The sequence below is a fragment of the Neltuma alba genome, unplaced genomic scaffold (assembly GCF_004799145.2).
Source record: "Neltuma alba isolate B1F8T4 unplaced genomic scaffold, ASM479914v2 tig00010847_pilon, whole genome shotgun sequence".
NCBI classification, from domain to species: domain Eukaryota; kingdom Viridiplantae; phylum Streptophyta; class Magnoliopsida; order Fabales; family Fabaceae; genus Neltuma; species Neltuma alba.
The window spans coordinates 9,163-25,489 of record NW_021635644.1 but is presented as its reverse complement, the minus strand read 5'-3'; the positions used below and the strand labels follow the sequence as shown (position 1 = coordinate 25,489).

General features: G+C 31.5%; 1 protein-coding gene across 1 annotated transcript; it reads left to right on the top strand.

Annotated features, from left to right (window-relative positions):
- The first annotated feature begins 4,358 nt into the window (after positions 1–4,358).
- Positions 4,359–11,914, top strand: LOC114759439 (non-specific lipid-transfer protein 2-like). The gene is made up of 2 exons (XM_028948612.1): positions 4,359–4,671; positions 11,900–11,914. The coding sequence occupies exons 1-2, from the start codon at positions 4,417–4,419 to the stop codon at positions 11,912–11,914; spliced, it is 270 nt and encodes an 89-aa protein (XP_028804445.1). The 5' UTR covers positions 4,359–4,416.
- The last annotated feature ends 4,413 nt before the right edge of the window (positions 11,915–16,327 follow it).

Here is a 16,327-nt window from a genome sequence, read left to right as displayed (position 1 = left end):
CCTAATTAAAAAATAAATGAAACCATAAGGACCTGATAAAAAGGAAAAAATGGAGGGGCCTTATTAAAAACACATGAAAGTTTAAGGACTTGATAAAAAGAAAAATTTTATAGGGACCTAATTAAAAATCAGATGAAACTATAAGGACCTAGAGATTAATTATCTCAAAAAAAATACCAATATAATTTTTTTAAAAAAAAATGTGATTTTTCTCCTACGTTGTTTCTACGAATAAATTTTATAAAACTTACAAATATTAAAATATTTTCAAGCTTCTCCGATAAAATGTGGCTACTAAAAAACAAGAAGATATTCTCTAATTTTTAAATTTTACTACTTCATAATCTAAAGTTGTTGTTTTTTTTCATTTTTTTGACATATTTTCAGTTCGTTAATAAATTAAAACTTCATAATAAAATGGAAAATAAAACTGCTTAATTGTCTACTCTATGTTAAAAAAATTATCATAAAGATTATCACTTCATGCTCAGGGGTTATATTAATGTTCATTTTAAGGGTACGTAGGCGGAAGAAGGGGGAAACATTGATAAAATAATAAAAATGATTCTCTCTCATAGCATCCTCCTTTTTTATCTTTTTGTGCGAATAATATGGGCAAAGCCCAATCTTCTATTCCATCACTATTAAACTGTGGGTACGCAGCAACCATAAAGTCATTATACAAGCAAGGTAAAAGATCTTTTGGTGGCTTATCAAAAAATATAACCACCATATCCTATGTTAAGCTCAAATTAGCTAGCCTATTTGCACAAGCATTCTCTTCCCTATATACATGTTGGACTATGATGTTCTCAAAACAACTCAGTTCATTTTTTACAACCCAAAACAAGCTAGAATTCATCTAAACACCTTCTCTAACTTTCTCAAAAAGACTAGCAGCAGCAGCAGAATCACATTTCACAATAAGATTGTTAATACAAACCTCCTTTGCCATTTGAAGACCTGTAATGACATCCCACAATTCAGCTTTAATCACGGAGTATCACCTAAATTTAATTTATTAGTGTCGAAATAAAAGTACCATTTCAAACCATAACTTATTTTGAAAATGATTTGGGTGGGAATGTTTGGGGGGGGGGATAACTTGTTACCTTGTTTTTTTTTTTTTTGATACAAAGGAAAGCCAAAACCACACGCTAAAACTACTCTCCAGGACCCGAGCTCAAGAGACGACTAGCAGCAACAGGTCCTAGGATCTGGAGTCCAAAAGCATTTGCCAGTGCACTCTTTGCTAGAGAATCCGCCAACTGGTTGTCATCCCTTGCCACGAATTGGAGGCTCACGTTCCAGGTTCGTTGAAGCATCTCTTTTGCTTCCATGATGAGAGAAAAGTCCTCATGAAGGTCAGGGGTAGAGGTCTGCAGAAGCCTCAGAGCTTCTTGAGAGTCAGATTTCAAGGGGATACTTCTATGACCCCCATCCCATGCTCTCTTCAAACCCACAACACAACCCCAAAGCTCTGCTGTAAGCTCATCACCAGCCTCAAGACGAAGCTGAAAGCCTTCCAAAACAGCCCCACTTGCATCTCTTAAAATACCACCGCGGGCTGCACTATGAGTACTAAGCGAAAACGCTCCATCAACTTCAACTACTACATCGACAGGATTACTCGGCGATGTCGGATCAACACAGGTCCGTCGGGTGCTCAGAAGATTAACTCCCTGTAGCTTGTTTTGCGCACTGGCCATGCTACTCAGAATCGCCAATGCCCTGCGATGGATACTCGCAATCTCCGGACAAGAATTAGCGTGAATGCGATCATTCCGATCCCTCCAGATGAGCCAGCAAATAATAACGAAAAGGCCTTTCCAGTCACAATCTCTATGACCCATTTTACAAATCTCGGCTTGTTACTTTTATGCACATGCCAAACGATGGAATTTCTCAACTTCCTCTTATTAGATACGTGGATTTGGATACTCCTCATTCTCCCCCCCCCCCCTTTCTTTCTCTTCATTCAGTCCCCACCATTGAATTAAGAAAATGGCTGAATTCAATATTTTATAAAGTTATTATTTTTCTTCTATTTTTAAATACCCTACAGTTATAAACTGTTTACATTAAATTTTTATAAATTAAATTTAATTAGTTTTGCTATTTAATTATGTAATTATTTAATCATGCCATTTTGTATTTTAAGTTTGGTTTCTTTTGCACCACTCATGTTTCCATTGGTGTTGGGAAGGTGTTGATGGCTCTCCCTTCTATTTGAGACACATACCCTTGGAGAATGAACAATGTACATTCAAAATTTGGTACAACATCGTATTTCTAATATAATAGTTAGATAATTGATTTGTGAAGATTAAGAAAATTAGTTAAAATAGTTTTTTGTAACAAATATGTGTTAGTTTTCGTAGAATACATTTCTTAATCATTTGCATTGGAACTACTTCTTGATGGAAACCTCCTTAGTATGTGTAAAAATACCTAGACAAAGGAATTTTAAATTTGGGAGATAAAGGGCTTGTTTGGTTTTTTTTTTAAAACAATTTTTTATTTTTAAAAGCAGAAAAACAAAAAAAACTTGTTTGGCTATTTATTTTTAGTTGATTATTTTAAAAAACTAAAAAAACAATAATATATTTTTAAAAACTGAAAAACCAAAACAACTTTTACATGTTTTCTTGTTTTTGTTTTTGTGTTTTTTATTTTTTTTGTTTTAAAAAATTAGAAAAATCTTCTTCTCTTGTTCTCTATTACCTACTACTTATCACAATCGGTGATAACTATCACTTATCAAAATGTAATTTTTTATATATTTTTTTCAAATATGATTTTTTAAAAATTATTTTCCGAAATAAGTTTTTTTTCCAAAATTTTTTCTTAAAAAAAATTTTATAAAATTATTTTGAGAATAAAAAAACAAAAACAAACAGGTCCAAAGTAACTTGAAATGTTTTTTTTGGGGGGGGGGGATAAAACACTCGTCTAATTCTTTTATTTAGGAAGCTTGTGCGGGTGGAGTTATGGCGGCTATGATAGGAGTAAGCACTCTCATATTTATCGCTATGACAAAAATTTATTCAAGTATAACTTAAATGGTTCAGTTTTAAAATCTTTAAATCGTTTTTGACAAAATGATGGTTAAAATAACTATCTTCATTTTTAATTCCAATATACATGGTTATATAGGATAATTTAGGGAGGTTAACAGATATTTATTATAAATAACCAATTTAATTTATTTTTATAATCTCTCTAAATTAGTTATCTAGATCTTATATTAGGGATCATTAGAGGTAATATTAAATTATCAATTACTCTAATAAGTATTTCACTAGGAATGTTAAAAATAAAGATATTTTTTTGAATAAATTTTTGTAGAATGGAAAGAGAAGGATTGTGATGGCAAAAAAAAAAAAAAAACAACAACGGAGAGAAGGGTTGGAAATAATTTTAAAATTAAAAGACTAAATTATCTCTCACTTTTGAGTTAGAAAAAGAATTAGGTATTTTTACTTTTTGTTTTTGATGCCACGTTGTACAGCAACCTTGTCTTTGAACGGAGAAATGTAAAATAATTGAGGGAGAAAAAAGAGTGATCCATTAGCTTATAGACGCCACCCCAGGTCAAAATTTCTGAACTTGGTTTCGCAGATTTAATAATCTGCGAAAAAGTTCATCTGCGAAACCAAGTTCAGTGTCACCATCAGTGTCACTGTTGAATCCGCAAAAAAGTTCATTTGCGAAACCAAGTTCAGTGTCACCATCAGTGTCACCGTTAGTAGTTCAGTGTCATTGTTGAGTCCGCGAAAAAGTTCATTTGCGGAACCAAGTTCAGTGTCACCATCAGTGTCACCGTCAGTAGTTCAGTGTCACTGTTGAGTCCGCGAAAAAGTTCATTTGCGAATAGTTCAGTGTCACTGTTGAGTCCGCGAAAAAGTTCATTTGCGAAACCAAGTTCAGTGTCACCATCAGTGTCACTGTCGGTGACACTGATGGTGACACTGAACTACTGACGGTGACACTGATGGTGACACTGAACTTGGTTTCGCAAATGAACTTTTTCGTGGACTCAACAGTGACACTGATGGTGACACTGAACTTAGTTTCGCAGATGAACTTTTTCGCAGACTTTTGAATCTGCGAAACCAAGTTCAGAAATTTTGACCTGGGGTGGCGTCTATAAGCTAATGGATCACTCTTTTTTCTCCCTCAATTATTTCACACTCTTCTCAATGTGGGACCTCTTGGCTTTATTGAAATCAAGCAGCCTCCTCATCTGCATGCAGCAAACCAAAACCCACGCCCTTTTTCTTTCTATATAAACTGCCACCGATCACTCCTATCTTCTCACTTCATCAATACACAAAACAAACAAAGGAAAAAAAAACTGTACGTCAGAGTCCCGGAGAAAGGCAGATAGGTAGTTAAGTTGCAGGAGTATTGGCGATGAAGAAGAAGATGGGCGCGATCAGTCTGATGGTGATGGTGGCGCTGATCCTTGCCGCGGCGGAGCTGCCCCACATGGCTGAGGCGGTGACTAGCAGTCCGGCAGCTCGGAGTCCCTGCATCGGAGCAATAACGTCTTCCTCTCCGCCGTCGAGCCAGTGCTGCCAGAAGCTGAAGGAGCAGAAGCGATGTCTGTGTGGGTACCTCAAGAACCCTAGTCTGAGGCAGTATGTTAACTCTTCTGGGGCCAAGAAGGTTGCTTCTACCTCAAGAAGGTTTGTTTGCTTTCTCTCTCTCAGTTATGTGCTTCTTCACCATCAACACTGTTTTTCTCAAAGCACAGTTTGCTGTTTTTTGCAGTTCAGAGCCCTGGCATGGTACCTTTGTATTCTTAATCACAGCGATAGGCATGGTGGTTCAAATGCACTTTCACCGCTCATCCCCCGTCAACGAGCACTCCGCAGAGATGTGGATCTTCATAGGATGCTTGTTCCTTTTTGCCTTTTCATCTGCCTACTACAAGTCTCACTCCTCCAACTCAAATGATAATTCCCCATATCTCGAACTCTCATCCCATATAGCTGTAATCTCAGGAGGCATGGCTTGTGCTGTCCTAATATCTGTGTTGGTTTCTAAACCTGTTATACCGCTCATCATCATTATATACCTCATGTGCCTCCTCATATATTTTGCCCCAAACGTAGTCACTAAAATATGCAAGAAGATAGGTTCATATGTGTATGACATTTGGAAAGGAATTAAGCATAACCATGACCGAGGAGACAACATACAAGTTTAGACCGACAGGTTTAGAGGCATCTCAGACTGGTAAGTTATAATGTTATTGTACTGTTTGTCTCCCCACTATTAGATCATCATCTAGAATTAGGTTTCTTCCATATATACGAAAAGAGAATTGTAGCTGTACGCGAGTCTATTTATATGGAAAAGGCTTTCCTGATTGTACTTGGGGATGCTTGTATTTAGAACACCTGAGATCTTACTCCTCTTTACTTGCTTTCTATTGGATATATAATTTAGGGATGATTTCATATATGAACTGAGTCATTTACTTAGCTAACAAAATATATGAGGAGGTATGTAATTGTGTTTTCAAATGAATTGAAGTAAATTCCAGATTGGTGATTAATATGGATCATACTTCAGTATATTTGATATACTGGTTATTATTTTTGTTTGTTGTTCTTTCTTTGGGGGCTTTTTTTGTGAGCTGTGAGATCGGTTGTATCTAGGATTTTACCAGAGTTTTTCTTTTCTTTTCTTTTCTTTTTCTGGCTTCTTGGTGTTTGTCTCCAATTTTCTTTTATAATTAATAAAAGTTGACTTCTTTTTTACCCAAAAAATAATTCTAATATACAATTAGTTGGCGATGCTGAAGTTTGCGAATATCTAAGTGAGGTGAAGGCATTTTTTTTAATTAATATTCAATTAAAGAAACAGCAAACTTGTATCCAATTAGTATCCCCCACCCACACGCAATTGACTAATTTTACGAGTTAAAGATAAAGCATTGGCTGTGTTGGGGGCAAAAAAAAAAAACTAGATGAGGCCGCGTCTTAGAAGTCCTAATCAAGCAATAACGACAACCAATCCTTTGTTCTCTTCCAGCGAGAAGTGGCCGAAAAGGTCTAGTAAAACTTTGAGCTTGTTTAGTTTCTTCTTTTAAAAATAATTTTTTATTTTCAAAAAAAAAAACAGTAATATATTTTAAAAAACTGAAAAACTAAAACAACTTTTACATGTTTTTTTGTTTTTGTAAAATTTGAAAAATTTTCTTTTCTTCTCCTCTACTACCTACTACTTATCACTACCGATGATAACTACCACTTGTCAAGGTATAATTTCTTATATTTTTTTAAATGTGATTTTTAAAAATTTATTTTCCAAACAAAGTTTTTTGTTTTTTTTTTCCAAAAGTTGTTCTTAAAAACAATTTTATAAAATTGTTTTAAGAATAAGAAAACAAAGAACAAAAACGAACAGCTCCTTTGTCTCTCATAGTGTTGGGGCAAAAGGGAAATGTAAGAGAATTAGTTGTGTATGGATTATCCCATTGTCGTATATTCACATGAGAAACGCTAACATTTTGATGAGATAGTTATTAATTTATCGCATTAAACCTGTTAGCTATCGTCAATTAATTTGTTTTCTTTATGAGAAGCCATTATAATTTTGTAACATTAAAGTACGGGTTTTTTTTTGCGCCATAAAGATTAAAGTACAAGTTTAAAGTAACTAAAATTGTAATCAAATCCACTTACACTAAAATTGTACATAACACGTGATATTATGATCAAAACTAAATTTTGTTGATGATTGAATATATAAATGCATGAGCAAACTTTTTATAGTGAGAATCAAAACATTCATCTACTGGTATATAAACTAGACAGAGGACATTACTCATTAATTAAAATCGTGCTTTAATTTAATTTTTCTCAAATGTTAGACGAATTAATATGCCGAAATTTGATCTTGATGATTCAAATTCAGGTATTAAACAAAAGGGCACCAAAAATTAATCTGACTATAATATTTGACATTTTATTTACATGTTATGTGGATCTCGGACTCATCAAGAAGAGACCTTGAGGAAGAAAGAGAGAGAAAAAGTGAGAGAACAATTTTTTTTCCTTTTTCTTAATAAAAATAACACTATTTTCTATTCTTAATATAAAAATTAGTTTAACTTATAATTTGATTCTAAATATAATATCCCAATCTACTTTATCTCTCGTATATATCGATTTTTTTCAAAATAATCATTGTAGTAATTGTACATGTTAAAAATTCTATCAAATAGTAATTATAACTAATATATATGATTAGTAAGGGTATTATAAAAAAAACAACACTTAATTATTATAAATAATTAACTTAGCAAACTATATTAATCTAACTAACTAAGACAAGGGGAAATAATAAATTATGAGGGTATCGGATTCAGATGCGAGTCCCGTCGTCATAAATAGGAAGTTCGCCTTTCAAGAGGGACTAGTATCAGATGCAATAGTACAGATGGTCAGAGGAGATATACAAACGCGGCCTTTCAAGATAAAAGTTGGCTGTGGGTGGATTTGTGCCACCAATTAATAGTTAAAGATGGTCAAGGAAAAATGAGCTGTATCATTGACCACAGATTAGGTGTCTCACAATTAAAAGATTTGAAATTACATGTAAAGAGTGGTTTATATATACACACACATACACACGTATTATGGAGTCAATTGGAGCATTAACAAAGTTTTCAGCCAAAATATTCAAAGCCATTTTTATATTCACACATGCTTTAATCTTTTTTTATTTAAAAAAAATATCTTTTATCTCGACATAAATTAAAACTCAATTCTAACTTTTAATAAAGACATCTCTTCTACGCGCTCATTCAAACATAAAACTTTATTCTTAAATAGTCATTGATCTTTTCCTTAGTGTTCTGTTTGAATGGAAAGAAAAATTAGGAGGAAAGAAAATGGAAGATGAAATTTAAGAAATAATGTTATCACCCTACCTATTTTGATGAAGGAGTAAAAGAAAATGGGCAAATGTCATGACGATGACAACAATATCCTTATAACTAGATCTATTATATTTCATGTGATTTATAACAAAACTATACAAAAATAAATATTATCCATCAAGTAAAAATATTTGCAGATGATATATTTTCATATTTGTATATTTTAAAATCAAATAATTTTTTATGTTTAAAAACACATTTTGAGGATCAAATAATAAATTGAAAGAAAACAAACTCAAAGATGTGTGTTTAAAATATAGTTTTTATATTTGTATAAGTTTAAAAATAAATTGAAAGAAATGACTTTTCCCATATTTGTGAAGGTCACTAAATAAAATTGGTTGGAAGGAGAAAACGACATGAATAAAGAAGCTTGGTGAAAGAATATTTTTTGCCAACATCTTTTCATATTTATAAAGAAAAGTTGAGAGAAAATGTGGTGGGTTTCACCCACAGTTCCCCTCTTCTTTTTCCTTACTCTGACTTTTATTCCCTTCTCTCAACAAGAGAAAACTCCATAATCCTCCCATATTTTGATTTTCTTCTTATGCTTCCTTTCCTCTCAACTTTTTCTCCAATCCAAACATGAGGTAATCCATTTGTTTCAATTTTGAAAAAAAATAGTAAGTCATTTTCAGATGTTTTAGAAATTTATAAAAGGTAATTTATTGTGCCGTGATTTTATAAAAAGCAGAAATTATTGTGTTCGATTACGATTATAAAAAACCATTTATTAGTAATTTTAAGATATTAGGTATGATATTCTTGGGGATTTTTGTTCATAAAAAATTTATTATTAATTATTTTTATATTTTATGATATCTTTGTGTATCTCCACATATATTGTTATAAGGTTCTCTTATAATTTGTTCTTCTTTCAAATTTCGATTATTTTTAAAAGCCTAACAAATATGATAAAAATGCATAAGTATCAAATTAAAAATTTTTAAAAAGTATAAGTACCTCCAAATTTTTTTTTTTATAATATGCTTACAGGTCCATTATTCCATTGACCATAGAAGATGGAGTCGCAGGGAGCGTGGCTTGTGTTGCATTAACATCAGCGTTGCTCTCTAAACATGTTTTAGCGCTCACCCTCTTTGTCTATTTCGTGTGCCTGCTCATGTACTTTTCCCCCAATGCAGTAACCGAAATCTGTAAGCAGGTGGATTCATAAGTGTACGATGTGTGCAAGGGAAACTGAGCATTATACGATGACTACACTGCAAACACCGTGGAATTGGACATAAGGAAGAGGGGGGGGGGGGGAACCACGAAGCAAGCTTGGGCATAGAAAAAAAATAGTACTCATCCACTCATTAATATAAGACCTAATTATTGAGTTGATTTTGATTTTAAATATAAGATCTATTTTTATATTTATCATTTTTCCTAAATTACACTTATGGATACGTTCTCAACCATAATCAAGTATAAGAGGGAGAGGGGATATTAAAAAAGATGATTATGACGTTTTAGAAAAAATATGTCATTTTTTATAATTAACTAACTTACCTAATTTCCTTAATCTAATCAAATTAGTTAATAGGTCTTATATTAAAGATTAGAAGAGTACTATCTCATATCCTAATCTAAGATCTTGTTTGTAGACTATAAAAAAAATCTTATAATTAGGACTGGATTAAGATATTTTTAGTAAAATCCAGTATTTTAAAATAATTTTTGATACACTTAACACCTTAATATATTTTTTTTAAGTAGAACCCAATGTTTTAAAATAATTTTTGGTGTACTCAGTACTTGAAAATATTTTTTTCAGTGGCAACTAATATCTTAAAGTAATTAATTTTTAGCTTAAAATGTGTTGGGAGGAGCACTTAGTTAATAGATCCTAAGTTTAAGGTGCTTGTTGCTACTGAGAAAAATAATTTAAAATACTATGTGCTACTAAAAAAATATTTTAAGGTGTTAAGTATACCAAAAATTATTTTAGAACATTGGGAGGCTATTAGAAAAATATTTTTAAGTGTTGAGTGTACAAAAATTATTTTAAAATACCGGTTGGTTCTCAAAGGTGGTGAGTGTGCCCATGTTACAGGTTCGGAGTATTTTCAAACTAAGCTTGTTGGTTATAATGCTAATTATATTGTTTATATATATAGATAAGGAAATTTAAAAAAAAAACACTTAAATAACTCAAATTCTTATTTAGATTATTAAATTTGTCAAATTTTTAATTAGGTCTCATGACCCAAAAAAGAATTTTAAAATTTTATGAAATGATTCTAATGCTTATTTCGTTAGAAACCTAGATGGATAAAAATTTTATATCATTCCCGCGTTGTGTAAAATCTATAAACAAGGAAACTTGGTGTTTATTATTACATAGTCAGAAAATCAATCACGTAGCTAATGATGAGTTAGTTTTTATATTAAATCTTTCTCTTTTAATCTTGATAGTTTTATCCAGACAGAAAGTTATTAATTTAAAATTAAAACATGTTAACTACAAAATGAAATATATTAATTTTCAAGGTTATATTGTAATAAAGTTTATTTAATGGCTTATTACAACCATGCTATGGAAACAAAAAGTTGCTTACTAAAACTTGAAACATATTTAAATGTGAAATAGAATATGTTAATTTTTAAGTTGCATTGTAGTTTGAGTTTTATTCAAAGATTTATTGCAAGAATATTATAGAGACAAAAATTTGTAAAACTTGGAATTAAAACGTGTAAATTATGAAATGAAATATGTTAATTGTCAAAGTTGCGTTATGATCAAATTTTATTCAAAAACTTACTGCAACTATGTTTTAGAGACATAAAACTATAAGTTTATAACTAAAGTTTATTAACTACATAAGTGAACTTATTTATCTTCAAGGTTATATTGTAATTAAATTTTATTCAAAGATTTACGCAATTGTGTTTTGGAGAAAAAATTGAAATGTGTTTTTATTTTCACAAAGAACATTTTTATTGCGGTTACAGAAGCTTGGTGATGTGGCTTTTTGTGAGCTCTTAGATGAATTGGACGGATAGGATTTAAAGATTCTGAGGGACCCTGCGAAAATGGCCGCTGAGCGGATCCGGATCCGTTATTTTGGGCTTCTCCATCACTTGACCCAATTTTCCAAAACTATCCTCATTCCTCTTTTGTATGTTGCACCATTTTCTCTGTTTTTTTTTTTGTCTTTTTTTTTTTAATCTCTTTCGATTTTTGACACCCGATCTGAGTACTAATCTGGCTTAGGGGGACGTTTTCCTAAGTTAGGGATCCTAGCTTCGGCTCAGAAAACATTTCATAATTTAATGACACTTTTAGACAATAACATTTAAACAGTACATTGACGTTTTTTCTTGTCTCTCAGCAAGGTCACATGCTTCTTCCTCCTTAGCGTTGAAACAATACAATACCAAATACGACTATACTACTTGATACTTTTTATTTTTTACTTGTATCTTTTTTTTCAATATTTTATTTTTAATTCTGCTCTTATTAACTATAGTAAAAGTAAAAAAGAGTGAAAATTGGTGAGAAAAAATATATTAGTATTTAATGCTTTTCTTAATAGGAGTAAAAGTAAAAACTTTACTTCTCTGGTTCTATTTATAGGTCACTTCCAACATATTTCACATAAATCAAGAAAACCCTTAAATTTTATTAACTCTCATTTAAAATTTAATAATTTTTTAACTTAATCCCTATTTAATATATATTATAACTTATGTAAACAAGGTCAATACAGTAATAAATAAAGGGCAAATTGTATATCTATATAAAAAATTTCTCCCAGTACCCTATAAATAGGATTAAAAAATGTTTTTCCTTTCTGTCTTATAAATAGAGCCAGAGGAGTATCTATTTAATACTCTCATTGATATATGTGAAACTCTTACATAGAATAAATAATAAAGATCAAACTGGTGCTTATTGCTAACCAAAAGTAATTTCACGCCCTCATGAGGGCACAGGTTTCTTCCTCCTAACAAGCAAAAGTTCTCAATTTTTTAAGATAAAAGCTCTTCTCCCTTTCTCCCTTTCTCCCTCTCTCTCTCTCTCTCTCTTTGTGTGTGTATATAATGCAAAGCTCTAAAAAATTGAAAAAAAGATATGCCATTTTTATCTTTAACTTTAGCATGATTTAAAATAAATCATAATTGTACTTTCTTTCTCTACGATAGACTTAGGATCTTCAATTAGTGGGTAGTTTTTTACAATTAATTATTTCACAATAAAATGTGTTAGATTATGAGATGAAGGCAAATCAAAAGAAATCACCGTTTTACTCCAAAAAAAAAAATCACCATTAAGTGTTTTTTTTTTTTTTGGTAAGAACCATTAAGTGGTTTTTGGAAGGCGGGGTTCTCCTTCTTTTCCGTTCCAGCGCGGGCCCAAGCGAATGAACAGTATACATTGGACATTTGGCACGTAGGACGCTAGTGGGTTTAGTTTTGAATAATAATTATTTTTTTGTTAAAATATAAGTATCTTTTTATTGGAGATAATCCTATTCAAAATATTATTGGGCACTAAATGCTAGCACTTCTCCCAATAGGAATTCTGACCTTAATTTGTCATGGTGTAAAGAACTAGCATCTTCCACTAGACTCAACCTCTGTTGGTAGTTTTAAATAATTATTACGGTGATGAGAATCATTGTGATTAAGAAAGTGTTTGGATGAAAACCAAACTATAGTTTCAAAAGTAATTTACAGTATACGAAGTAAATATATAGATGAGTTTATCTTGATTTATGAAAAAATACTTTTAAAAAACATTTCTCCTAATTCCCAAACACCCCCTAAAATTCAATCAAGACCCTAGGATTGGATGTGATCTGAAATGATGTTATGTCCGAGTTTTCTGTTTATTTCTGGGTTTTCCTTACTTGCTTTGTAATAAGGTATTGAAAACCGGACTTTGAATTTACTAAGGCAATGGGATCAAAGATTTGTGAGTTAGACTGAAATTAACCCGTGAATCAAATTGATGAGAAATAAAAAATAAAAATTAATTTAAATTTTCATCATACCATTCAAAATACTAAATATTAATTTAATACTCCTCCGGTCCTTAATATAGGACCTAATTCTTGAATTGGTTTTGGTCCTAAATATAAGAACCATTTCTTATAGTTATCAATTTTCTCTAAATTATCCTTATGAATACTCCCTCAACCATAATCAAATAGAAGAGGAAGAGGGAGTATTAAGAAAGATGATTATAGTGTTTTAGGAAAAATGTATCAATTTTCTTATAATTAACTAACTTACTAACTTCCTTAATCTAATCAAAAGTTAAATGGGTCTTATATTAAGGACCGGAGGAGTATTACTTTCTGTCTTTAACATAAAAGGTAGTTTGACTTTTAATTTAGTTCTAAATATAATTCTCCAATCTATTGTATCTTTCATATTTATCTATTTCTTTTAAAATCGTCCTTGTAGTAGTTGCACATGTTAAATGTTTTATCAAATGATAGTTTTAGTTAATACACATGATTAGTAATAATATTTTAGGAAGATAACACATATTTATTACAAATAACTCATTTAACTAATTTTTTAATCTTCTCGAATTAGTCAACTAATTTTTATATTAATAACTAAAAGTAGCGCATTGAATTCCTAACAAAATAGTTATATACTTATATTTTCTTTCCAATTTTCCCACAATTCCTTTAACAAATTGAAATCATAGTATCGTGCTATTAAAGTCACTGAATATTCATTATAGTAAGATATAAAAATAAATTTATGGTAGCAAAATATTGCTATCTACAATTTTTTAGTCACCAAACTAATAATTCTTTACCACTAAAACAACTTTTCTAAAAAAATCACAACTGAGTTAACTCAAAATCAGTCGAGCTGACCCACCGCCGGGTTTTCTACCAACCGGACCGGCCAATTAATTTTTTGTCCAACCCGACTGGTCCGATGGAGTCCGATTCTAACAAATGCCATACTCTGCAATCAGGGGAAAAAAGTGACAAGGGGTAAAATAAAGCAAGAATACGGCAATGACTTCTTTCAAAGTCATTAATATGTCCTTTCATGCTTTATGAAGCCTGAAATAATCTTCTCTTTTCAGAATAGTGACTTATACTAAATCCTCTCTCTCTCTCTCTCGTCGCGCTTCCGCTCCACTTTAATTAACATCAATCTCAACATTCGGTGAAATTGCACTCCACTTTAATTAACATCAATCAACATTCGGTGAAATTGTCTTCCACTCTCAATTCTTAATCTGATTACAAAATAGGGGCCCCCCATTATTCCTTGGCTAAGAATTAATGAATTAATTACGAACGGCCTCTTGTACTCAACCCAGCCGCAACTAAAACGATCCGACCTGGCACCCGATACTCATACCAACCGACCACAAAAATAGGATGAACATTAGAATTTTTGGACATCCCCGTCAAAGCCACTCGCCAGCCATGCCCTTCCTCTTTCTCTGTCCCTCTCTTCCCTTCCCACTGGATTTATAACTGGAGGGAGGTTCATCATTCTCTTCACTATCAGTCTCAACATCTCTCTCTCTCTCTCTCTCACACCCGCAGCCCATGGCTGATCCAGTGAGGTTAGTACACTTTCTCTCTCTCAATTTCATACTCTGCTTTCTCATCCTTCATGTATACTCCTCGGGTATTATTTACAGGGTAGAAATAAGATTTTTTTTTATCGTATTTATAGAGTACGGAAAGAAATTTTTTATATAGATGTATAATTTTACTCTTTATTTATTATTATATTGACTTCGTTTATATGAGGTATAATGTATATTAAATAAAAATAAAATTAAAAAAATTGTTAAATTTTAAATAAAAATTAATGAAGCATATAAAACGTATCTAAAGTAACTTATAAATAAAAATAAAAAAAACAAAAAAAACAACGGACAGATCAAAACGATGACGTATGAACTGAAAATACATATATTAAACTGAAATGAAGATCGCAATATGGCATTTAAGGGAAATTTTCTCATTGCCTGGAAAACCTAATCCTTCTAATCCCAAAGAGACAAAATCTCATTTCGGACCCCATAAAATGATATGAAACCAATTTCTATGCTCCACACAGTACAATGATGGGTACCATGGGTACTATGATGCAGAGACCATCTCAATGTCGCTGGCCTATGCTTGTTTACTGTTTAGCAGTAATGAAAAAGAAATATTTGGCCTTTGCAGTCACATTCTACAAGAGGAGACAACATGCAAATCTAATTTTCTTATTTTTATTTTTTAAGATAATTATTTTAACAAATATAGTATAAAAATAAAAGTAATTTCTCAATTATTATTTTTCAAAAATATTTTTATTTAAAAATAATTAATTATAAATATTAAATCTGGATTGTTCAGATTAAATTAGGATAGTAAATGACAAGTGCTGGGCGTCAAAACTAGTCCCCACCTGATTTACAGGATGGATCACTCAAATATTTGGTCAATGACTTGGAAATTGAATGTTGATCCTCACGTAAACTGCTGGAAAATTTCACATGGAATCCTTCCCACATCTTTCTTCCTCAAGCACCGGTTTCTTTTGCCACAAGGAAACTGAAACTAATAGTCTGGAGCAAAAATACTACAAAATCAAACTTTCGAGATATATAAGAACTAAAACAACTCCAAATACGAAGTGCTCATTCATAAATACTCCAGGATATTTAAAGATTTTATCACTTACTCCACTAATCCTATTAATAAAGCACTTTCAGTATATTTTACATAAAAGAAAAAACCTTAAAATGCATTGACTCTTGATTAAAATATAATAATTTTTCTAATTTTATTCATATTTAATATATACACATTTCAAAAGAGATAACTACTTATATTATAATAAACAAAGGACAAAATAGTATATTCATGTTAAAAATTTAATAAAATGACTTATAAATAGAACTAAAATTTTTTTTCCTGCTTTCTAAATAGGACATCAGGAGTAAGATTTTGTTGTAAGGGATTGTACCAGGTAGTGCTTCTCTTAAAACAACAGGTGTCCTGCTCGAGCTTCTTTTAAAATAACACGTTCCTGCTCGAATTCCGACTTTCCAAAATGGTTTATAACATAAGAGTAATTTTATAAAGCAATTAATTTACAATAATATTTTTTTAATTTTAATTTCGTTTTCTGTTCGTTATTTTATTGCAAAATGGCTTTAATCATTTTTTATTGAGAAACCCGGTTCACACGATAACCGTAAAATAAAACTATCAACAAAAATTGGCTCTGTTTTCTGAAAACAGAGCCAAACAGAGTATTGTCTTTTAATTAGCAAAAGTGTTTATCCCTCCCCATCCAATTACACCAATCCCGATGGGAGCCGCAGGCGAAGGCGGAGGATGATCCTTCAGAACACCGCAGCCATATTCAGAGGTTGCC

Bases quoted from the DNA above. Each gene is read 5' to 3' on its own strand.
- LOC114759439 (XM_028948612.1), top strand. From the start codon at position 4,417: ATGAAGAAGAAGATGGGCGCGATCAGTCTGATGGTGATGGTGGCGCTG.